The sequence below is a fragment of the Pantherophis guttatus genome, chromosome 7, assembly GCF_059756535.1.
Source record: "Pantherophis guttatus breed Tessera chromosome 7, ASM5975653v1, whole genome shotgun sequence".
NCBI lineage: Eukaryota > Metazoa > Chordata > Lepidosauria > Squamata > Colubridae > Pantherophis > Pantherophis guttatus.
The window spans coordinates 14,043,119-14,069,468 of NC_142069.1; the positions used below are offsets into that span (position 1 = coordinate 14,043,119).

General features: G+C 42.2%; 1 protein-coding gene across 4 annotated transcripts in view; it reads left to right on the top strand.

Moving 5' to 3' along the window:
• The window catches only part of EPS8 (EGFR pathway substrate 8, signaling adaptor), a 173,211-nt gene that overhangs the window by 70,227 nt on the left and 76,634 nt on the right, over positions 1 to 26,350 (top strand). For all 4 annotated transcript variants that reach the window (XM_034402806.3, XM_034402803.3, XM_087873057.1 and 1 more), the window contains exon 2: positions 22,980 to 23,058. In XM_034402806.3, the coding sequence (XP_034258697.2) occupies positions 22,997 to 23,058 (62 nt within the window). In that variant the 5' untranslated portion in view covers positions 22,980 to 22,996. The remainder of the gene's footprint in view (positions 1 to 22,979; positions 23,059 to 26,350) is intronic.

The following is a 26,350-nucleotide window of genomic DNA, read 5'->3' on the forward strand; positions in this document are numbered from 1 at the left end:
CTCAAACCCAAGAAAAAAAAGATTTTTTTTTTCCTGGCCCTTCTGAGAAGACACTTCCTGGATATGTATCTAGCAGCATTTTTCTCCCTCAAATCCTTCCTCTTTTCTACCAGCTCTTTAATTTAACCCCTTCCTACTTATTCTCAACTTAGCACATTTTAAAAATGTGTACGAGTGAATTTTTCCAGACTCGTTTTTTTTTTAAAAAAATCTCTCCTTCCACTTTCCTTCTGTTTTTCCTTTATTGCTACTTTTCAATTGATTCATCTCTGGGATCAGATCCATCCCTCCTCCCCTAAAACTATGAAAATGCCATGATATACATTTATTCCATGAGTGCAACATCATGACATCACTCAAACTGAACATCTGGAAACATAGAGGGATGCCCTTTCCCATTTGCTAACCTCGCATTGCAACTGGCCAATTTTTAGTCAGTGTGACCTTTTCTGGACCACTTAAACCAGGGATCTCCAACCTTGGCAATTTTAAGCCTGGTGGACTTCAACTCCCAGAATTCCCCAGCCAGCTGGGAGCTGGGAGTTGAAGTCCACCAGGCTTAAAATTGCCAAGGTTGGAGACCTCTGACTTAAACTACAGTTACTCCTCAGCTTATGCAACATTTCAGCAACATTGCTGTTGCTGAAAAGTGAGTTTTCCCCCATTTTATGACCTTTCTTGCCAGAGTTGTTAAGTGAATTGCTGCTTGGTTGCTAAGTGAATCTGACTTCCCCATTGACTTTGCTTGTCAGAAGGTTGCAAAAGGGTGCTCACATGATCCCAGGACACTGCAGCCCGTCATAAATATGAGTCAGTTGCCAAGCATTTGAATTTTGATCACATGACCAAGAGGATGCTACAATGGTCGTAAGTGTGAAAAACAGCCCTTAGTCACCTTTTTCAGGGTCATCGTAACTTTGAGCAGTCACTAAATGAACCGTTGTAAGTTCAGGACTACCTCTATGCTATATTTAAGACTGTAGCCTAAATTCAGTTCCTCACCCAGCCAGAAAGCTTATTCAGCTGTCTTATATCACTAATCAGCTTTCACTTTATAATCCGGAGGCCCCAAATGTGATATTGAGGGATGTCAAAGTAACCATGGCAACTACCAGGCTGCTGGGCTACCTGAGTTTTTACAATTATTATTTTTTTTTAAAAAAATGAGAAGCTGATATGCTACAAAGGAAATGTCTCCCTCAAAGCTTTCTTAGATGGGAAGAATGAGGGCTGGTTGTAGTCCTGGGGTGTCAAATTCGAGTTCATTGAGGGCCGCATCAGGGTCATGTTTGACCTTGGGGAGATGGGGTAGGTGGGGGCGTGGCCAGATGGACATGGCCAGCCCGACATCACTCATGTTGGGGGGCACCTGTGGTGGCTGAGTGCTAAGGCAGGATTTCCCTCAGACCATCCCTCACTCTCATTATAATCTCCCTTCCTTCCTTCCTTCCTTCCTTCCTTCCTTCCTTCCTTCCTTCCCCTTCCTTGCTCTCTTCCCATCTTCCCATCTTTTTCTTTGTCTTTCCTCTTTCCCTTTCTCCTTTCCTGTCCTTTCTTGCATGCACAAATGCAAAGGGGAAAACATTTTTCCTTTTGTTTTGCTAGCCCACGTCACCCCTGGGCCCTGTTTTTATTTATTTATTTTTATTTATTTTTGATTTATATACCGCCCTTCTCCGGAGACTCAAGGCGGCTTACAAGGCGTTGAGCAATAGCCTTCATACTTTTGTATATTTTATACAAAGTCAGCTTACTGCCCCCACAAACCGGGTCCTCATTTTACCTACCTTAGAAAGGATGGAAGACTGAGTCAACCTTGAGCCTGGTGAGAATTGAACTCGCAGTAATTGCAGGCAGCTGGAAGCTAAATACTACCTTTAACAGTAGCATTAGTCAGCTGCGCTACTCAGGCTCCTACTTTGCGGCCCACTTTGGCCGCAATGGCCTCCTGCAATCCTCTGCCAGCGAAAACGGAGCCTGGGGGTGGCGTGCGCAGCCTCCCTAAGCTCCATTTTTGCTGGCAGGGGCTGCTGGAGGCCGTTGCAGCTGAAAATGGAGCCTGGGAGGGCCGCGCGTGGCCTTCCTGAGCTCCGTTTTCGCTGGCAGAGACAGCTGTTTCCAGGACAGCCCTGCAGGCCGGATCTAAGCACCCCGTGAGCCAGATCCAGCCTGCAGGTCTTAAGTTTGAAACCCCTTCTATACTCCATTGCTATGTTTAGAAGTGTACCCCCAAAAAATGAACAGAGGTAAAGTAGGCCCATAAAAGGATAATGTTTAGACTGGAGGAACTAGCATTGTGATAAATAAGTGTTTTGTAAATCAGCGTTACTTTTTGTGTGAGTCCCTTAGAGTGGAACCTTTTGGCAAGAATGTGTACAAATGGATGAATGTTCCAATATTTGAATAGGTTAACCCCCCCAAAAGAAGAGGGGGCTCAACCTATTCTCCAAAGCACCTCTGAAGACAGAACAAGAAGCGATGGATGGAAACTTAATTAAGGAGAGAACCAACCTAGAATTAAGGTGAAATTTCCTGACAGAACAATTAATCAGTGGAACAACTTGCCTCTAGAAGTTGTGGGTGCTCCAACACTGGAAGCTTTTAAGAAGAGATCAGACAACCATGTGTCTGAAATGGTATAGGGCTATGATGGCAAACCTATGGCACGCGTGCCACAGGTGGCACTCAGTGCCATATCGGTGGGCACGCAAGCTCAGCTCCCGCCACCTGATTTTTGGGCCTTCTGAGTCTACCAGAAGTAGAGAAACAGGCTGTTTCCGGCCTCCGGAGGGCCTCCATGGGGGTGGAGAAGGCCATTTTCGCCCTCCCCAGGCTCCTAGAAAGGCTCTGGAGCCTGGAGAGAGCAAAAAATGGGCCCACCATGCCATCACATGCCAAAAGTGGGGGGAGTGCAGCGGGGGAGGTCATGCGCGCAAGCGCAGGGGGCGGGGTGTGTAGAATTATGGGTGTGGGCACACATGTGGGAGGCCCCCCCATACTCCCCCCGCTTTTGGCACACGATGGCAAAAAAGTTAGCCATCACTGGTATAGGATTTCTTGCCTGAGCAGCTAGTTGGAATAGAAGACCTCCAAGATCCCTTCCGACTCTGTTAGTCTGATCTGTTGTTCTGAGTTTGGGCCAGGCTGCCTTTCTCAGGCCAACCCATTGAATTCTTGGAAGAAAGGGGATGGCAAATCAACCAACTTATTCTCAAAACCCAGAAAGGTTGAGGAGTGCAGAGGTTAAAATCAAAGGCTGAGGGGAGGAATTTTTTTTCCCCCTCCATGAGCATCATATAAGAAGTGCAGGGTGTAAATATAAGTAATCCACATCGAGGTCCTGCTTTTGTCTTCCCCAAATTTGAATCCCTCACTCTCAATTTGAATAAGATTGAAATGTAGTTCTGTGTGTGTGTGTGTGTGTTTTTATTGTGGGTGGGTGGGTGAGTTTGTCCCATTCTCTGTGTGTAGAATGTTTTTTTTTTTACCAACTTGATCAGCTGGTCTTAAGTATCGTGCTTCTTCGTTCAGATCTCAAATTTGTTTTGAAGTGCAAAGAAAACAGCTCAGGGGAAAAAAAATGTGGGTTCACTTTATACACACGGCATGGAAGTTTGCACGAATTTGGGCTGCGAAATAACTAAAGATGTGAAATCATCTTTAAAGAATTGTTCTCCCCCACCACCACCAATACACACACACACACACGCAACTGAGGCTTGACATTTAAAATTATATGTAATGCTTTGTACGAACTACTGACGTTACAACAACACAGCTCCACCTGAGTTGTTTTAAACTGCTTCCAGAGCTTGAAAGTAGGATTTGTAAAGAGAAGAGATTGTTGTTCATGAGCGGAAGAGACACGCCGTCCTCATGTTTGGAGACTGACAGTTGGATAGATGCTGAAAAGCTTTGCATAACAAAACCGCTGTATAAACTGATGATGGTGACAGCTGATAAGAAAATGCGCAGTTCCATTTCTGGAATGTTTCCAGGTTGCAAACTGAATTTTATTTTGATCCTCTGCATGGGGGACTGAAGTCACTCAGATTAAAAGTACTAAAAATCCTTTGTCTTGAGAGGAATTTATCATTCAAACAAATGAGTCAGACAATTAGCAATAGCACTTAGACTTACCTATATACTGCTTCACAGTGCTTTACAACCCTTCCTAAGTGGTTTACAGAGTCCGCCTATGGCCCAGTGGTGGGTTGCCCCCGGTTCGGAAGAACCGGTAGTAAAACTGGCCATAGGCCCCGCTCACCGCCCCGGATGTCATCATCGGCAATCTGCACATGCGCAGCCCGTTGTGAACCGGTAGTAAAGGTAAGTAGAACCCACCCCTGCTATGGCCCCCAATAATCTGGGTCCTCATTTTATCGACCTCGGAAGGATGGAAGGCTGAGTCAACCTTCAGCCCCATTAGGATCAAACTGCTGGCAGTCAGCAGAGTTAGCCTGCAATACTGCATTCTAACCACTGTGCCACCACGTCTCTTTTAAGAGCTTAAAGGGCTTCATATATGCAATTAGACCATTGCTCTATTAAATGGGGAAATATCAAATGTGTGGGAATGGTAGATTGGTTGGAAAAGGCTGGAATGTTCTGAGAGGAGGAGGGACTATTTTAGAATTAATTAGAAGTTAGATAGAACCAAGTTTCTGTTTTGGAAAGAAGAACAAAAAGAAGCTCTCGTTTTCAGTTCAGTGTCTTTTTTTATTGGTTTTTAAAATATATTGTCTACTTCTTTGGACTAAAAGCAGCTTACAATCAAAAACATATATGCATAATAAGTATAATATACTGTATATGAAGGACTTTCTGCTAGTTAATTAACGAAAGCCAGTCCTGATATAATTATATCCGCTTCCTCTGTGGAATAGCCCCATTTTAAAGGTCACATGGTTACATGCATGCCATATAGTGAGAGGCAAGGTGTTGCAAAATATACCTACATCTACAGAGAAGACACCCCCCATCCCCCCATTTTTTCACTTTGTGCAGGGTACAATTCCTCCGTGGACCTTCCCTATAGGAATACATAGGATGGAATGTAAAGTATGTTGAACGCTCTTATTTAAGAGCACAATCATTGCACGCTGCCCCCATGGCCCAATTTTAACAGAAAGCTCAGGAGGACTTCATAGCCCATGGTGTCAAACGTTGGTGGGAACTAATAAAGAAATACATCTTCCCATCCTGGTTGCGACAGAGGTAGTAACCCAAAGCAACCGCTCCTGTTTTCATCTGATGACCGGGTCTGATTCCTGATTTGAAGGGATCTAGACAATCTCTCTCCTCCAAGATCTCCTCCAAAATCTTCCCCTGAAAAAGAAAGGATGAAAATTAGCCAGTAGTTATCTAAGGTGGCTGCATCAAGAGGTGTCCCCTGCAGAGGTCAGCGTGGCTCAGATTTCCTTCATCAAGGAAATGATTAATACCTGAAACAGGTACTGTATTAATCATTTCCTTGAATCTAGCTATGGATACTCTCTCCACATGTGCAAGGTGCAGCATGGGCTGAGCTTAACAGTTGGCAGAGTTCTTGTCATGGAGAGCCTTAGCCACATCTCCAGTCTCCACATGCTCAAAAGAATTGCCTGACTCATGTCAGTAAACAGTGCAGTATCCAATGTTGAAAGAATGCCAGAGGTTTTATCTGCAAGGAATTTTGCAGTTGTGACATGGAGCCTGCAGGAGGAACTTCACACTTATTCATCCCCAGAAGCAAATAAGTTACAGTGCTTTGAACAAAGCTGCTGGATACAAGTTTTCAGATACAGCAAAGAATAACAATAGCATTTAGACTTACATACTACTTCACGGTGCTGTACAACACTCTCTAAGCGGTCTACAGAGTCAGCATATTGCCCCCAACAATCTGGGTCCTCATTTTACCAACCTCGGAAGGATGGAAGGCTGAGTCAACCTTGAGCCTGGTGAGACTCAAACTGCCAAATTGCAGGCAGCCGGCAGGCAGCAGAAGTAGCCTGCAATACCGCATTCTAACCACTGCGCCACCGCAGCTCAGAGAGAAATACACATACTATGCCACTCTTACCACCGCAAAGAACTCCTGAGGAGGATGCCCTCCATTACCTAAAGTAAATGCCAGGTCTAACATGTATTATTCCTGAGATCTGGGACAGTCAACATGGCCACTATGGCTACTACAAGCTCCCAAGCCCATCTGGATCCTAACCACTATGGTTGGGAGACTAAGACATAAGGGAGTCACCACCAGTGTTTTGATGACATCCTGGAGTTCAGGAAGACCTACTGCCAGGCAGTCAGGCAATCTGTACTAGCAGCAATCCCATCCTGTCTCAAAAGCCTAACACAACACAAAGCCAGTCACACCCTCCAGCAATCTTCAGGGCAGCTCTTGTGTCCACAGCCAGAGTCTCACAGTCATTACCCTAGCCCTGGCATCAAGGCCACTGGAGCACCAAAGTCCTGATGGGAAAACTGAGGAGAAGCTGCATCTCTTTCCTTGCCCAATGAAACCTCCCTGATGCAAATCAAATGCACTTACTCCGTATCATTGAGGAACAAGATCTTATTGAATAGGACTCTGTGAAGGCTGAGGAATTTGAGGCAATGGCAAAAATCAATCCTGTACCCTGGCCTACAGATTGAGATTGCGGGTTAGAAAGGGGGACCTTACCAAATTGCAAAAGGAGCATGGCAGTTCGCATGGTTAGGATGCTGGATTAGAGGTTAGTGATCCTGCATTCGAGACCCGAGTGCTGGCATGGGGTGGGGTTGAATTTCTGTCCTTTACTCCAGCTTGTGCCAGGAACATGAAAGGAGCCCTCAACTGGGCATCCCCTGGGCAACGGTGATGTCACCTACTAATCCTTTCAACCCAGAAGAACCTCAGTGCTTCTGACATAAGTGCTATGCTACCAAATTGCAGGTCCACCATCAGCTGGAACAATTTTCTCCTTGCCTCCCATTACTATCCTTATGACTTATCCCCATGGAAATGCACCCCACACCATATTCACCCCCAAACCCTCCCATTGCTACCTTCTTCTTTCTACTTGGAGCAAAACTACCAATTGTGTGGAATAGATGTTGGCATACCCACTCCTCCTGTTTCTGTCTGTTACAATCACTACTACATGTTTTCCAGCCACTGCCTACGCAGCCTTATATTGTAATCCTGGCTGGTGGGATTTTCTCTGACATTTCCCCTAACAAGCCTAACTATGCACAGGCCTTCTGCTGTAATCTGGAGAAGTTAAGAGCAGGTGTTGAAAGTGCTGCCAAGATTTCTGTAGACGAATCCTTGGTTTTGGCATAATCAGTTTTGCCCTGCGGTCTAGGTTTAGTAAGCACAATCATTTTTCAGAGCTGGAGGAAGAGGAATAGCGTGCAAAACAAATAAACCAGGAAAAACCCACAGAAAGAGAACGAAGCAGAGGAAACAAATGTCAGGGCAGCTTCCATTGCCTCAGGAAAAAAATAAGCTGAGCCAGTCATAAATTTGACTCTTTTTAGGAAATAATCTGGAATACAGATACAAGGTGGTGGTTGATCCCACCTTCTGGGAGAACATTGGCAAGCCAGAACATTTGACCGAAGGAGTTATTAGTATTCCTGGTGTTGGGTCACAGAAGTGCTTTAAGTTAGTAAAACCTTTGGCTTTTATCGAGGGGAAAAAAGACTTGCTGGTATCTTCCAGTTGTGTTGGGGCAATCCCACAATCCCCATCTGTGCGATGTATAGAGTTCTAGTATAGCAAAGCTTTTTCCATAAACCTGCTTGATCTTCAGTGACTTGTATGAAATCTGGTCTGAATCCAAATGGGTTTTCCACATTTATGAACGGATCTGTTGACATGTGAACAAATAATTAAACTCTCTTTTATTCCACCCCCACCCCCCCAACCTTTCAATGACACTGTGTTTAGATGGGCTTAGCATTTTATAAAAGTTGACTAAATACATTCATTTCTGAATGGAACTTTTCTGTGACTTTTGGGTTTTTTATAACCTTTTTTTTTTTTAAGGCATACTATGTGTACATTATCACCTCTTTCTGGACTGGGATTAGACCTGTATTTTAGACCTGCACTTGTGAAGCATCAGAGATCTAACACTTATGCTGAAGTCTATGAGAAAAATCCTATAATGAGGAGCAATTAGCATTTATTTTAAGGGCGTCCATGTAACATCTGTCCCAAATCTTTTCCCATCTCACCTTTCTTCTCTCACTTCCCAGCCTTGGGACTTTTTCATCATCAAAGCTCTGCCTTTCCCTTGAAGAGAAATCTCAAAAGCATTTCATTATAGCAATTTCATTATGGATATAAATACACGAGATTTAAGGTGGCTTTTTTTCCTCTGCTATTTTGAGTGAAACGATGTGTGGGGGAAGCCTAATTATTTCCTGTCTTCCGATGAATATTTAAAAACCAAGCCTTAGGAAATGGCAGTTGGAAACACTTGGGGAACAGAAGAAATCAAAGTAAAAAAAAAAAAAACCAAGGAAAAAAAGGCTTATGCAATCAGATAACGCAACATGTCGACAGGGACTAGCTGCTTAACATCCCTAGTTGGATCAAGGGAAGTCTCTATGCCAGGGGTCAGCAACCTGTAGCTCTGGAGCCGTATGTGGCTCTTTCACCCCTCTGCTGCGGCTCCCTGTCACTCAAAATATGCATCACAACCGCCAATGTGCGACACCCTCCAGCATGCAATTTATTGAGCTTTTCAACCTCCGGTAGGCCAACCATGGATAAATCCAAGAAAAGAAAAGTTTCTGAAGAAAACGGAACGTTTAATTCAACTACATATGCTAGTTTTGTGGCCGCTCAAGAAATAGTCAGGCACAGGAAGGGTTTTGTGGCTCCCGGTGTTTTCTTTTCTGTGGGAAATGGCTCCAAATGGCTCTTTGAGTGTTTAAGGTTGCAGACCCCTGCTCTATGCAGAGAGTAGCAGGGAAAATGGACTTTTTAAAAAGAAAATACAAAGCATCTATTTAGATATGAAGAAAATATATTAAATCTTCCTTCTGGATTGAAGCTGTGGAACTGGATTTGAGGGACAAAAAACTTATTTCTAAGCCAAATATCAACACCGGTCACAGGGGTATCCGTTTGAACAGTTACAGGAAATTGCTATTTGCTCCCCATCCTGGAGCAGCCTCTGTTCAGTGTTGGTTCCGAATTCGAGATAATCACGGTGACAAGGGTAAGCAGCCTTGCTCTTCGTAATCTTGCCAATGGATGTTACAACATGAGTAACGGATGTCTTGAAAGACGCAACACTTGCTGTGGTGATAGAAGGATTTTTTCCATTCTCTGCTTACAGCTCTCATGGTGGTGGTGTTTTTGCAGCTCCCGAGCTCCCATTGGATGGCCTGAAGGACCTCTCTCGACTATGGGTTGATTGCCTGACATTTTGAGCAAGAAAGACATAGGTTTAAAAGTGGCTTGTAAAACAAGCAAGACCCACCCCCCTCCAGAACAGTCTACTTATTTATTTCTTTGTATTCTGCCTTCATTATTTTACTGAATCAAGGCAACAGCCATATCCAACATGCCTTCCTCCTCTTCCTCTTTTCCCCATAAGAACAAACCTGGGAGATGGGTTGGACTGAGAGAGTGTGACTAGCCCAAAATCACCAAGTTGGCTTCCATGGCTAAAGTGAGACTTGAACTCATGGTCTCTTGCTTTTTAGCCTGGTGCCCTAACCAGTGGACCATACCTACTCCCTTCCATATATTTCATGCCCCCCTGCTTATTCTGCAGATGCGTCTCTTTGTCCTCCAAAAACTTCATCTGGAGTAAGATGAAGTCTCCGGGCACAATTCAAGGTGTTGGTTATTATCTTTAAAGCCCTACATGGCTCAGGGCCAGGCTATCTTCGAGAATGCCTTCTACCGCATAGCTCCCAGCGACCGATAAGATCCCACAGAGTTGGTCTCCTCCAGGTCCCGTCAGCTAAACAGTGCCGGCTGGTGGGCCCGCTGGGGAGGGCCTTCTCTGTGGCTGCCCCAGCTCTCTCGAACCAGTTACCTCCTGAGGTTCGGACTACCCCCACCCTATTGGCCTTCCGGAAAGCGGTGAAGACCTGGCTTTTCCAGCAGGCCTGGAGCTGTTGATCTCGCTGTTCAATCTTGCAAGATCCGGCCATGGATGGTGTGCATGTGTTTTTAATGTTTTTAAAATGTTTTTAAAATGCTTTTATACTGTTTTTTTTTTTTAAATTATGTTCACTGTTTGTATTATTTCTGTTGTAAGCCGCCCAGAGTCCCTTGAGAGTTGGGCCGCATAGAAATATGATTAATTAAATTAAATTAAAGAGTAAGATAAAACTGGAGGTTTTACAAATGATTTCTCAAATTTTTGCGAGCCTTTTTATATTTATTGAGATGACACACTTCCTACATCTACTATTCAACAGACGGTGGCATTAAGCCAATTTTGTTTTTATTTGGCAGCCACCAAAAACTGAAATTCAGGGATACAGCTGGTACTTCTTAGAACTATTAAAAATACTAAAGAATCATGAATGGGCATCTTGGTGCAGGAATATTATTTATTTGAAAAATCGCAACTCTACCTTTCTAAACATATTACGGCTGTCATGAATGTGATCTCAAAAAAGGGACAACTCTCACATTGTTCCATTTTTGGATTCCATATGTTTGACAGGAAGAGAACTGTAAAAAGTACATTGATGTATACACGTAGGAGAAGGAGTGGCAGAGCCTGGAGGTGGAGTCAAGAGAGGAATCAGCCTAGAGTACAGGTAGTCCTCAATTTACAACAGTTCATTTAGCGACTGTTCAAAGTTGCAATGGCTCTGAAAAAAGTGACCATTTTATGACCGTTTTTCACACGACCGTTGCAGCAGCCCTCTGGTCACATGATCCAAATTCAGATGCCTGACAATTGGTTCATATTTATGACAGTTGCATTGTCCGGAGGTCAAGTTGATCCCCCTTTTGCGACATTCTGACAAGCAAAGTCAATGGGGAATCCAGATTCACTTAACAACCATGTTCCTAATTTAACAAATGCAATGATTCACTTAACAATTGTAGCAAGAAAAGTCATCAAATGGGGCAAACCCACTTAACAATTGTTTCACTTAGCAACATATATTTTGGGCTCAGTTGTGGTCGTAACTCGAGGACTACCTGTATCTACGTTCCCACAAGGAGTCTAGGGCTAACCCCACTTGAATTCCATTAGCATCAAAATAGTGCTAACCATTCGTTGACTAGATCCCTGTGCATAGGCATGAGAAATAAATCAGTTTAATTGGCACATAAAGTGTGTCCCTGCTCTTTTGCACCTGATTTTAAAGTCAAATCTCACACAAATTACAAACTGTGTCCCACTTGCACTGAGGAAGCTTCAGGAACCCTGGGCAAATTGCCCGTAGAAAACATATTAATCTTCCAAAGCCTGGAGAATCCAACTACTGATATTTCTCCAAACCAAGTAATAATTACAAGATCTTACAGGGATCCTTGTAGCTTGTTCCTGGGTATCCTCCTCTTGGTAGGAGACTACCCAGGATCCAGAGAGGGAGAAAACTAGACAAATGGTTAACGCGTGAAAGATTTTATGTGCATATAATTAGGTCCCCATCTGTATATTATATGGTTCAGTGGAGAGACATTTATGCAGAAGTTGCACTTATGTGTGGGTTTAGGGGAAGACGGTTTTTTAGAAAGCTGTGTTTTGTTAGCATGAGTTGCAGCTGTGTCTTTGTTTTGTTCTCTCTATACATGTGCATCAGTGGTGGGTTCTAACCGGCTTTACTACCGGTTCTCTTTGTGCGCGTGCTTTGCGCGTGATCGCCTCTTCGCGTTGCGAATCTGCCCAGCTGAGGTGCGGCAATCCGCTCTGCCATACCTCTTAGCTGGGCAAAAAAAAGAAGAAATATAAGGTCAGAATAACGCGGGGGCAGGCAGGAGGGCCCAGCTCCAGAAGAAAGAGAACTGGTTTGGTGACGTAATAGCGTCACCACTACCGGCTCGGCCGAACCGGGCTGAACTGGGAGGAACCCACCACTGATGTGCATGTGTTGGGCATGTGCATGCATTTGCTTGTGCCATTAAGAACACCTCTGAAGACCTTCTTTTGGGATTTAATTTGCCCTTACCAGAGATGGGTTTCAGCAGGTTCTGACCAGTTCTGGAGAACCGGTAGCGGAAATTTTGAGTAGTTTGGAGAACCGGTAGTAAAAATTCTGACTGGCCCCACCCCCATCTATTCTCTGCCTCCCAAGTCCCAGCTGATCGGGAGGAAATGGGGATTTTGCAGTAACCTTCCCCTGGATTAGGGAGAGAGTGGAGATTTTACAGTATCCTTCCCCTGGAGTGGGATGGGAATGGAGATTTTACAGTATCTTTCCCCTGCCACGCCCACCAAGCCACGCCCACCAAGCCATGCCTCGCCCACCAAGCTACGCGGTAGTAAAAAAAATTGAAACCCACCACTGGCCCTTACGTCTTCCCCTACATTTCATATTTACCTAACAGTAAGTCACTTTGAGTTTCAGGGACTATTACTCATCAACGCATAGGAAATTTCACAGTAATGTTCTTTAATTAGTATAGAGTGCTGAATTATTAATCCAGTTGCCTCTCTTGTGCTGTGAACAAAGCATTTCTCAGCTTGGAAAGGAGCTGGGAAACCCAGCCTGTTCTAGATCCTACAGACTTACCTGGCCAGTTTAAACGATTTGTACTTCTGTCCAGTGAATTTAAACAACAAACAAGGAACTTCAAGGGTAACTTCACCTCTGAAGAACGCAGGACATGGAATACTTGAAGGCATATTTATGAGCAGGAAAGTACTGCCTTTAACCACAAATTGTTGGCTTGCTTGGTGCTTCCTGAATTCAAGGACACGTTTTAGGAATAAAGGTATCATGACTTTGCTGTATTGGGCAAGCCAGAATCTTTAAATCTAAGGAAGCTTGGCATTCTATTGCGTTTTATTATTTCAAACCAGAAATGTAAAATAAATATCTCAAGCACAAGTTGTACAAACTAAAGATTGTGCCAAGGGAGTGTAATGTTGACATTATAGCCCATATACATGAAGGAATTCTTTCTTTCTTTGATTTGATTTGATCGATTATGGGTCATCAAGAGACAGATTTTTCTCCAGGAGGAATCTATGCCCAACCTAAGTCTTTCAGGTGTTTTACAGGTGGACCCATCACCGCTGTAAATAAGTCCATTTTCCTTGCTGCTGTTGGTCCTTTTCGTCTCTGTCCTAACTCATTTCTTAGAATTAAAGCAGGGGTCTGTAACCTTAAACACTCAAAAGAGCCATTTGGACCCATTTCACACAGAAAAGAAAACACCGGGAGCCACAAAACCCTTCCCGTGCCTGACTATTTCTTGAATTAAACGTTCTGTTTTCTTCTGAAACTTTTCTTTTCTTGGATTTATCCATGGTTGGCCTACCGGGGGTTGAAAAGCTCAATAAATTGCATGCCAGTGGGTGTCGCACATTGGCGGTTGTGACGCCTATTTTGAGTGACAGGAGCCGTAGCAGAGGGGTGAAAGAGCCACATGCGGCTCCAGAGCCACAGGTTGCTGATCCATGAATTAAAGTCCATTATAAGTAACTTTCATACATGGGCAAGTTTAGATGTATAACAGGATAACAGAGTTGGAAGAGACCTTGGAGATCTTTTAGTCCAACCTCCACTCCACTCAAGCAGGAGATCCTATACCATTTCAGACAAATGGTTGTCTAGTCGCTTCTTAAAAACCTCCAGTGATGGAGCATCCACAACTTCTGGAGGCAAGTCGTTCCACTGATTAATTGTTCTCAATCAGGAAATTTCTCCTTAGAAATGGATCTGTCCTGGATTACTTTTTCATTCATTGCTTCTTGTTCTGCCTTCGGGTGCTTTGGAGAATAGATTGACAGTCTCTTCTTTGTAGCGGCCCCTTAAATATTGGCACACTGCTATCATGTTACTCCTGTCCTTCTTTTCATTAAACTAGATGTGATGCCAAGCAGGATAAATAATATTCAGAGAGTTATGGGCTTCTGGATTCCTTTCTTCTCATGTGCACTGCAGCTATCTTGCTCATCATTTTAGGAAATACCACCTTTTATTGAACCACCATTCAATAAATTATACCGAGTAAGGAAGGGAACAAAGAAGTCTGAAGGAGTGGAAAGCACTCTTGTGTTCCAGATTCTTCAAAAGCTTGTCCTCAATGCACTTTGGTGTTTCTTCTCCATCATGCTCTTACAGCTGCAATGCAAGATCTTTTGAGCATTCTTATAGTTAGTTAGATAGAAGAGCAACCAGAAAGGAGCTTCATTTACACTGGTTCATCAGTAGACAGGGCTTTTCAATCAAACCTTAAAAATCGACAAATCTTAGCTGACCATGGTATAAAGCCAGACTTTGTTCTTATTATCTGCCTTCCTTTTCAAAGAGATGGGACAAGTCCTTTGACATCATGCTAAGATGGAATGAAGTACACAATAGAACTGGAGGAGAGAAGTTATTCCTTGCTTTCTTCCAGAGTTGAAAGGGGGCTAGATTAATAATTCCATTTCACCAAGATTATCACAGAAAGAAGCATCATGGCTGTCATTAATTTTTTCCCCAGCAATTAGCTTGTTGTCTACTCATTGGGCTGTATGTTTCCAAGGATCTGCCAATCTCTCATTCTTCTAACATCAGCATTGCACTGAAGTTGCTGTTTAATTCTTCATAGTATGAAGCAATATAGGATGTGGTCGCATTCTATAGGCTTACTGCAACAACAACAACAACAAGTTGCTATGAGCATTTATGATCGTAATAATACAGGCAGTCCTCATCTTAGACTGTCATGGAACCTGCACATTATGGTTGCAAATCATGACAGTCATTAGGCGAGGCACCTATGTTACCAAGACCCAGCAGGATGAGATGGGGGAGAAGACAAGCCGGGTGGCTGCTGCAGTATTCCTGCCGTTGGTCATAAGGGCAGTGGGATTGCCAAGAACCAAATTTTGTTCACGTCACTGTAGGTGCCTATGGAGGTTCTCAGTCATCCAGGTCATGGTTGTCCCTAAGGTGCTTTTTTTTTTCCTTTCAAAAGGCAACTGGAGTTTGTTTGTCTTTGAAGGCATTTCGCTTCTCATCCAAGAAGCTTCTTCAGTTCTGATTTGAAGAAGCTTCTGGGATGAGAAGCGAAATGTCTTCAAGGAAAAACAAACTCCAGTTGCCTTTTGGAAAAAAAAAAAAACCACCTTTGGGACATGTGACTGTAGGGCAGTGGTGGTTTGCTCCCGGTTCGGCCCGATTTGGCCGAGCCGGTAGCGGTGACAATGTGATGTCACTGAACCGTTTCTCTGGGACTGGGAGCTGGCCCCTCCCACCCGCCCCCGCTTTATTCCTACCTTTATTTCTTGGTTTTTAGCCCAGCTGATAGGCGCGGCAGAGTGGATTGCCGCACCTCAGCTGGCCAAAAACTTAATGCACTTGCGCAGAGCGCAAGTTTGGCGCGCATGTAAGCGAAGCGAGTGCGCAATGAGAACCAGTAGTAACACCGGTTGGAACCCACCACTGCTGTAGGGGTGTGCCTTAGTAAATGTAACCGGAATCAGGGATCACAAGTCGCTTAATTTAGTGCCGTAATAATTTCGACTGGTCGATGAACTAACAGTCATAAGTCGAGGACTACCAGTAATGAGAAACATGCTTAATAGATGCAGGTCTTCAACCAAATCTTCCAGCTTGAATGGAAATATATATAGTTTGGTTGAATTTTGGAAGCTGAGAGACATACTGTACCTCTAGAGGTGCTTAGATTTGGGAGTCTGTCCCATTACAATTATAAAGACAAATAATTCAGAAACCAACAAACTGGAGTTCCATTTTCTAACCTCCTACAGATTAAGTACTTTATGAAGAATTCAGGAGATAGAATGGATGGGATCCAAAAACTGGTCCATCATCATTAAAACTTTTGTTGTTGTTGTTGTTGATTCAAGAAAAAAGTTACCCCTCAGTTGATAGTTTTGACACAGTGAATCTGCTGACCAGCAACAGATTAATGGGATCTCCTCAGAAAGATTTTCATTTTATTTTGAGAAACGGTACTTGTAGATATTTCCCTTTTGAAATACTTCAAGCCAGGCTGGGTTCCCAACCTTGTACTACAGATTTACAGTTTGAAATTATTTGTGGTCTCTCTGTTTAGCCCATCCCTGTAATTTCTTCTTGCCCTGGATAGAGAGATGACAAATTAAATGGCTGTAATTTTCTGATTTAATGTGCTATTATAGGAACTCCAAGGCCTGCTGGACTTCTATTCCAGAATGTTTACAGCCTTATTTAGCAAATGATTTTTAATTACTTGAGGAAAAAGTACATTTTGATTTGAATAAGAGCCAACAGCCTTGGCATCGTGCCCAGGAACTGAGCCATAAAATGCTCTTTGACTGTTACCAGTCATGCAAATAACAAAAGAGATTTTAGGTCAATCCTCATGTTTTCAGTTCAACTTGATAACTGTAACCAGATTATTGTATGCACAAAGATGGAAAGATTCAGCATTACCCACAATGGAGGCATGGAGAAATGGTTGGTGAAGAAGGCAGAACTTGGCTGTGGGGCTAAATTATTTTTTTTCTTCAGAGAAAAGACAATATCTATGTTTATTGCTGACTGGAAATTCCTTATATATATTTATATGTGTGTGTAAAACAGAACATGATTCTATGATTTATGGTTGTAATGATCAGACAGACTGGATTATAGAAAGAACCTTTTACTCTATAGTGTAACCATAGAATAAAAGGTAAAATGATAATTGTTATAATTATATAATTATAATGCAGTAAAGGAGATTGGAAGCCACTTCTTTATATCTTTCTTATTTCTTTTCTTCTTTTCGACTCTTTTACTCTCCCCCGCTTTCTTCCACTATTAGCTTTCTTTCTTTTTCTTGCTGAAATTAATTGATACCAGTTTTTATCTTCCTTTTTTTAAAAAAAAATGTTATTTTTTTTTTTTTAAATTCTCATTCTGCAGTTCAGGAGCTCTGCCCTGATACCAGATGCATGTTGGAACAAATAGCTAAAATCCATCAAAAAGAAAGCTTTTTCCAGAACTGATACCTGATGCATGTTGGAACAAATAGCTAAAATCCATCAAAAAGAAAGCTTTTTCCAGAACTTCTGTACTCTTTATCTATTATCTGGTTTAAATAAGAAGCTGGCTATTTTTAAAAGATTGGCAATCAAGGGTTAGAGAGCTAGTTTGGTACAGTAGTTAAGGCATCAGGCTAGAAACTGGGAGGCTGTGATTCTAGTTCTACCTTAGGCACAAAGCCAGCTGGGTGATCTTGGGCCGGTCACTTCCTCTAAGCCCTAGTAAGAAGGCAATGACAAACCATTTTTGAAATCTTGCCACAAAACTGCAGGGACCTGACTAAGCATTTCCCAGGAGTCAAAAAACTGACTTGATGACATACCGCCATCCCAAAAATTAAGGGAAGGCTAAGTTGGAAACCCCATAGATAGTCCTACAACAGCAGACTATTTACCATGGAGGGGATGGACCGTCGGAACTTCAAGTCATAAGTAGCCCCAAGATCGGTCTGTGGTAACTTTTAATGGTTGCTAAGCAACCGGTTGTAAATCAAGAATTACCTATACGGCTTTTTAAGTAGCTCATATAACATCCCCAAAAGAAATCCAAGAGTAACAGGTCATAGAAAAAAATTCTTTTGCAACTTTTGGGGAAATTAGGAGATAAATTTTGATAGATCAGTCTTTACTAAGTTATGGTATAGAGCAGGGGTCTCCAACCTTGGCAACTTTAAGACTTGTGGACTTCAACTCCCAGAATTCCTCAGCCAGCTTTGCTTTGCTGGCTGAGGAATTCTGGGAGTTGAAGTCCACAAGTCTTAAAGTTGCCAAGGTTGGAGACCCCTGGTATAGAGCAGTGTTTTTCAACCTTGGCGGTGTGAAGATGTGTGGACTTCAACTCCCAGAATTCCCTACCAACTATGGGAGTTGACCTCCACACATCTTCAAACTGCCAAAGTTGAGAAACACTGGCACAGAGGAAAATTCCCCAGGGAAAGAGCATGTGAAGGACACATTGTGGTACCATGTGAATCATAACACACAAAGATACAATGTAGACATGACACCCCCCCCACCCCCCCGATGAAGCGTCAATGAGGTTATGAAAGCTCAAGTATGTAATGAGTTAGTTGTCTTGGAAATTTTCTATAAGTCATAAAAGGGCACCCCAGTTGGATTGCATGGGCTGTTGTGTTGTTTGAGACAACTTTGAAATTTCAGTCTGCACTGTGAATTATGTTGCTTGCGGTTTTATTGAATAGTTAATAAATGCTGCCTTATTTGCTTGCTTGAATGGGCCGTGTCACTCAATGTTCTGCCAGGCACTATACAAATTCCTAAAAGGGCCCTATAATGGCATTCCTGTTTGCTTTATTTTGCGATGAAATGTGTACATAGTAACAAGGTTGAGAGTAGGCAAGTTAATCCTTGAGAAACTTTGAAAATACTATGTACAGTAAGTACAACCATATTTGGACATGTACACGGCCCTTTATAGTTACCTAGGCCAACAACCCAAAAAAGAACAAAGATCATTACCTCATCCTTAAGATTCATTAATGCATTCTATTAACAGTATTGTTTAGATTTTTTTTAATCCCGCCTTTATTATCTTTAAAAATTATTCAAAGTGGCAAACATACCTAATATTCCTCCATTCTTCTATTTTCCCCACAACAACCCTGTTAGGTGGGCTGGGCTGAAAGAGAGAGAGAGAGAGAGAGAGAGAGAGAGAGAGAGAGAGAGAGAGAGAGAGTGAGTGATTGATCCAAAGTCACACAACTGGCTTTCATGCCTAAAGCGGGATTAGAACTGAGAGTCTCCTAGTGATTGGCCCAGTCACCCAGCCAGCTTTCTTGCCTAAGGTAGGACTAGAACTCACAGTTTCTTGGTGATTGGTTCAAAGTCACCCAGCTGGCTTTCATGTCTAAGGAGAACTAGAACTCACAGTCTCCTTGTAACCACTATAACAAATTGGTCTAACATATATATCAAGATAAACACTTGTAATTCTCCTTAGTACTGTCTCCAGTACAGCTCAGAGGTATGTAAACTTTTCCAGATAAGGACTTCATTTTCCTTTGAAAGAACTTTTGGGGATGTCCACAAAGTATGGTTAAAAGAGATCATATGGTATGATCAAAGTTTGCCTATTTGTATGGCATTGTACATAAAAAAGAGGCAGAGTTTCAATCGTGCTGTTTTAACTGCCCTCTCGACTTCTGCAGACATTCTTGCATGGGGCTATGATTAAAAAAATAATAATAATAGAAAGCTCCATTTGATTTAATTGAAACTGAAAATCAAATCAAATTCAATTCATCAAATGCCATTAGCAATATTATTTCAATTTTATTTACGGACATGTTGACTGATTTATATTCCCCGCTGCTTCTAAAATTTGCACTATCACTATCTCCTTCTTGAGTTTTACATTAGACTATTAAACATTATTCAACGGTAGCTTTCAGAAGAATTCATGTAAGAATTCTGGGCTGTCAGAATCCTGTCTCTCGAATTCTCGTTTGGATGACCTTCTATATTAGCACAATTTCTTCCCCCTCTGAAAAAAATAGCAGCCTTCAAAATTATTACTTTCTGAAAGGCTAGAATGATCAGATCCACACGTGAAGGTTCAATTAAACTGATTTATTGCCACTCATGCCTATGCACAGGAATATTCGCAATTAACTTTCAACACCTGCTAAGAGCTAGATAATGAAATTCAAGGGGGGTTGGACTTAGTTTGCTTGTGGCTATGTAGGGATTCTAGACTGATTCCTCTTTTAACTCCACCCACAGGTTCTGGCACTCCTTCCCCTTCTTCTTCCCTATTCCTTGGGCTCCAAATTATCTTTATGAAGCCATGCCATTTTTTTCAGCCCAGTTTCATTGTAATAAAGGAACTTGTCCTTACATAAATCTATGTTGCACTCAGTTGCCCCATAATTATTTGAGCCAAATTCATGCAATAAAACCCCCAAAACGCCAAAGACGCACGGAGCGCTGTTATTTTCCCACCAAAATGGTCCCAATTTTTCTACTTGCATTTTTTACATACTTTTGAGCTGGTAGGTTGGCAGAAGCTGGGACAAGTAACGGGAGCTCACCCTGTTACGTGGCACTAGGGATTCGAACCACTGAACTGCCGACCTGCCGACCTTTCGATCGACAAGCTCAGCGTCTTAGCAACTTAGCCACCACATCCCCATTTGGTTTATATACTGTACAGTTATTCACATTTGAAGTATCATGACATTGAAAAGTCACTGAGTAGTAAGAAAAATGTAAAGGCTGTTTTGCTGAATTCCTCAGGGGTCTCTGCTAAGCACAGTAGACAATATTAAGCTAACAGGACCGATAGATCAGTATTCATAAATTTTTAACAGTTCCTATGGGTGACACACAGCTAACAAGTCTTTAAAAACGTAGTTATTCCTGAGAGGATCCTGTCATATCTCCCTTGCTTCCCCTGATTTACTCACAGAAAATAAAAATCTATGTGACAGTTGTTTTTGCTCATTACTTTTTTTTTTAAATGGTGGCAATTTTTCATCTTCGTTAGCAGACAAGAAGGGCCTTATTATTTATTTACTAAATTTATATGCTGCCCAACTCCCAGTGACTCTGGACAGTTTATTATTCACATCATAACATAAATAAGTGTAGCACTGTGATTGAAGTTGATGGCTGAGCTCTTGTATATAAAAGAACAGCGATAAAATCAGGACTTAATACATCAACCAGAAACTCTTCAGTAAAACCAACCAATTAGTCCATCTGTTAAAATCCCAATTAATATGGAGACTGTTCTCTGTTGAGCAGATGGACAGATTCTTCTGGAATAAATATTCCTCGAGTATGGTCTTCTCAAGCTCAGAACCAGCCCTACTATTAAGCAAAGTAATGTTTATCAACTTCAGCAATTTTAAGATGCGTGGAATGGTGCCAGGAGGAATTCTGGGAATGGAAATCCAGACATCTTAAAGCTGCCAGGGCTGAGAAACCCTGAGGCAGAGAGAGGTAGGGTCCACAAGCAATAAAAGCTGAGGTGCTTTAACGTTGACCTTGTGGTATGCTATAGACCTCTAAATTAGCTATTTGGTCATAAATACAGTATGGTTTGCTATCCTCATCCCCAGTAGTGAAATTCAATTTTTTTTACTACCGGTTCTCTGGGCGTGGCTTGGTGGGCATGGTGTGGCTTGGTGGATGTGGCAGGGGAAGGATACTGCAAAATATCCATTCCCACCCCAGTCTGGGGGAAGAATACTGCAAAATCTCCCATCCCACTCCAGGGGAAGGATACTGCAAAATCTCCATTCCCACTCCAGGGGAAGGATACTGCAAAATCTCCATTCCCACTCCAGGGGAAGGATACTACAAAATCTTCATTCCCTCCCCACTCCTGAGGGAAGGTTATTGCAAAATCTCCATTCCCACCCCAGTCTGGGGGAAGAATACTGCAAAATCTCCCATCCCACTCCAGGGGAAGGATACTACAAAATCTCCATTCCCTCCAGGGGAATGATACTGCAAAATCTCTATTCCCACCCACTGCAGGAGAAGGATACTGCAAAATCTTCATTCCCTCCCCACTCCTGAGGGAAGGTTATTGCAAAATCTCCATTCGCACCCCATTCTGGGGCCAGCCAGAGGTGGTGTTTGCCGGTTCTCCGAACTACTCAAAATTTCTGCTACCAGTTCTCCAGAACTTGTTGAATTTCACCCCTGCTCATCCCCCATTTCAAGCAGTTTTTGGAGTTGAAAGGAAGCAAAATATTTTGGAGCAACCCTCCCCTGATGTTCAGAACATGAAAGAAAAGGAAATAAGCCAAGAAAGATAGAAATTTGATTGTTGGTTTTTATTCTTCCAGAATACAAAGTATGATGAGTAGACATACAAACGCTCCCGTCAAAATGGGAAATGCCTGACTTTTGGTACAGGAAAATAACCTGTGGATTACAGTTGACTGTATACAACCTTAGAAGTTAATTAAAAGAATGAATTTTCAGTCCAGCAACTTGATGAAATCAAAGATCTTCCAGAGAGATGCTTCTTATGTATAGGTAGTTCTCAATTTACCAACAGTTCATTTACTGACCATTAAAAGTTACAACGGCACTGAAAAAGGTGACTTATGACTGTTTTTCACACAACCATTACAGCATTCCTACGTCATGTGATCAAAATTTAAGCCCTTGGGAACGGATTCATATTTATGACTGTTACGTTGTTCCAGGGTCATGTAATCACCTTTTGCGAACATCTGATAAACTCAGTGGGGAAGCCGGATTCACTTAACAACTGTGGCAAGAAAGGCCGTAAAATGGGGCAAAATTCACTTAACAATTGTCTCGCTTAGCATCAGAGATTTTGGGCTCAATTGTAGTCGTACATCGAGGACTACCTGTACCTTGGAAGGACTTTTGTAAACTCAGCTATGTTGTCTGGTTGTAAAAATGTGATTGCAGTAGGAATGATAAACATTAGGTAGATCGTATTGGGTTTGGAAGTAAAATAAAGGAGAATTCAGGAAGATTTGATATTCACCATTGTGTTTCCCACTCTGACAAACACACTTGGCTGGGGAAACTGTTATTCCTTGAGACAGCAAATGAATGCTATCTGCCTCTCTCTCTCTCTCTCTCTCTCTCTATGTGTGTGTGTGTGTGTGTGTTTGTTTGTGTATACATGCATGCCTCTCTGTGTGTGTATACTGTGGAAAATTACTTGCAAACCATTATTTTGAAAAGGTCTCTGTTTTCCCACAGTCATAATTGGCTAATTCTGTAGGCTTTCATAAGATTTTGCTGTAAATTATTGCGTGGCATGTCTTAAAACGATTCTCCCTTTTTCCCATCCTTTCCCTATTTTTATTCCCACAGAGGAAGTGGTGATCAGAATGAATGGGCATATTTCAAACACCCATCCCAATGTATATGGAAATTATCCTTCTCAAATAAAGTAAGTATTGGATACCTTCTGTCCTGTATTTAGACAAAATAAAATGGTGGGGAAACAAAAAATACTGAGTACTTTCTTTGTTCTTAATTAAAAAAAAAAAAACAAAACCACACAGAATCTTAGCTAGAGGTACTCCTGAACCTCTGTGAACCCCCATCAGCCCACCCCTGACTTTAAGGTGTGTGGACTTCAGTTCCCAGAGTTCCCCAGCTGGCTTGCTCAATGCTGGATTCTACTGCTATAGTATTCCTGACAGAGGCCACGATTAAACTCCCATCATGAGTCCACAATCTCCCAAGGAAGTCTGTCCACCATTGAACAGCTCTCACCATTAGAATTCACTTCCTGGTTTCTAGCTGGAATCTACTTTCTTTAAATAAAATCCATTTTGCCCCTATCTTCTGTTGCAACACTGAACAATAATGCCCACCTTTTATAGGATAGCATTTCAGATATTTAAAGGCAATATCATATTGCCCCACAGTATTTTTTTTTTTCCCCTTCCAGGCTAAATATCTAATTCTTTTTTTTTTTTATGGTATTTTTATTGTTAAAGAATAACAGAAAAAAAACAATACAAAAATCAATAGTAAAGAAAGAAAAATTTTCCCCCCAACGTGCTATACAAATGGAAAGGAAGTTTTAGGAAATTATAGTCTTAAATTCTTCCAAAAATCTCTTTGATAGGGTACTGGCGCCGATTCATCCAATCTCCCAAGTGCAAAGTCCACAAATGGTTGCCAAATGTTCCAAAAAACATTCTCTTTGTATATACCACTTCTAATTTTAATATCACAAGTCAATTTATCATTTAATGCAAATTTCCATGTTTCATTATACCATTCTTCTAATTTTAAGTCCACATTTAATTTCCAGTATCTAGCAATTATAATTCTCCCTATTATAACCAAAATCCTCACCAATTCTCTTTCTCCAGTTGTTAATGTTGTTTCATTCAATATTAATAATAAATATCTAAATATCTAATTCTCCAACTGTTTTTCATACAATTTTTTTTTCTTTAAAAAAATGTTCCCTATTGCTGGTCCTTTTATCTATGCTTTCCCAGATTAATTTCTCATTATTGCACCTAATATTTTATTCATTTAAACTATTTTACTTTTTCATTCCATTGAGGATTTCAAGCGTATCTTATAACATCAGATAAAAGCAGTTTAGTGTCATTAAAGATATGTCATGGTCACAAGCAAGTAACAAAAGTAGGTAAATCCCAGATATTTAATCAAATGTCTTCTTCCTTATTCCACAAACTCTGTACGCAAATATCACCACATGTCACAGATCCACATGTACACTGTTCCTTTATCCCAGCCTTCCCAGTTAGTGGCCTCCAGCTATGTTAAGATCAACATTTGCAGAATGTTCATAGTGACTCTTGTAGCCACAACACAACTGATACATACCAGATGGGGCCGGCTGCTTTAATCAATTGACAAGTCTTAGAGACTCACTGTTTTTTCATGTCCCTGCTATAGATCTGGTCATGTGTATTGTCATCTGATCTTGTTGTAATAATGAAAGTCAAAGGACCATCTTAACATGCAGCAAACCACTAGCAGATTTGATCAGGAACTGAAGTATTCACCCAATTCCTCAGCTCAACCTATCAAGTTACCATCGGAGGCACTGACCCAGCTATTTAAATCCTCTGTGGTTTTCAAGAAGTCAAGGGATCAGATAAGATTGGGAGGGATCATCATTTGCAGTTGCGGCTTTGAATTCTAGCAGCCCGAGTTCAAAGCTGGAGGAGAAACAGTAGTTCATGCCAGGATTTGGGTAATGATTTCTCCAGAGTAAGAAAAAAGTTCTTCTAAACAAAAAAAAAAAGTGTGTGGGGGTGGGGGTGGGGTTCAACTTATTTTCCAAAGCACCAAGAAGGCAAGACAAAAAACAATGGATGGAAACCAGGGGTGAAATTTACTTATCTTCCTTACAGGTTCGGAAGTGCCCATGCCCCGTGCGCGTCACATGCGTGCACAGACCTGCGCATGCGCAAAACCTTTTGCGCATGCACAGAAGGTAAAAAACACATTACTTCCTGGTTAAAACCAGGAAGTAATGACGCCCGGGGGGGATCATCGAACCACCGGCCAAGATCACTACCGGACCGGGCGATTCAGTCCGATCCGGGAGCATTTCACCCCTGATGGAAACTAATCAAGGAGAGAAGCAACCTGGAACTAAGGAAAAACTTCCTAACAGTGAGAACCGTTCACCGGTGGAACAGCTGGCCTTCAGAAGTTATAGATGCTTCATTACTGGAGGTTTTTTTTAAAAAAAAAAAGACTGAGCAGCCATCTGTCTGAAATGGTATAGGACCGTGATGGCGAACCTATGGCACGCGTGCCGGAATTGGCACACAGAGCCATTTTTCCAGGCACATGAGCTGTCGCCTAACTCACCTGTAGCTACGCACGTGTGCATGCCCCAGCTGGTGTTCGGGCCTCTGGTGCGCATGCACGCAATTCAGGGGACCCAGATGGTCTTCGGAGCTTTCCTGTGCATGTGTGTGCATTTGCAAATGTGTACAAGAGTATTGGTGTGCAGCATGGGCATGCGCAGACTGTGTTCGTGTGCGTGAATTGCGCACATGAAAACCATGCGCATGTGCAGATTGTGCAATTGCGCACGCAGCGCAGCGCTCAAAAGCAGGGCACATGCGTAGATGGTATGGTTCCGCATGCAGCGCACAGTGGGGACGCACACAAAAGTGCACATGCACGGATGGTGTGGTTGCATGCGCAGCGCATGGGGACGTGTGTGAAAGCTGCGTATGCACAGATGGTGCCATTGCACACACAGCGCATGGGGAGGAGCCGCACGTCAGTTCGGATGGCATATATGCGCGCAAAGCGTGTGAAGCACGTACCTGTTTGGCACTCTGTATGTAAAAGGTTTGCCACCACCTCCAAGGTCCCTTCCCGCTCTATTCTGATTGATAGATAAAAAGAAACAATTGCCTTACCTGTTGATGTACAGTTGGATGTACAGTTGGATGAATAGCAATTGATAACATTATATGCTATCAGTTGCTGGTGGCCACTTCCTACTTTTTAGAAAACAGAAAATTATTTTTCTCCCTTTTCATTAAATCGGGGAGAGCTGGTGATTCCTGGCATCTGAACAGATTTATAAATGAGACTGGTGGTATTTGTTGGAGCCAAAGCCAATATGTAATTTATTTTGTATGTTTCATGAAGCAGAGAAAAAGTTGTTTACAAATAAAAAATAAAACAGAAAACTGAGGGTTTTTTTCCCCTTCAGGTGTATG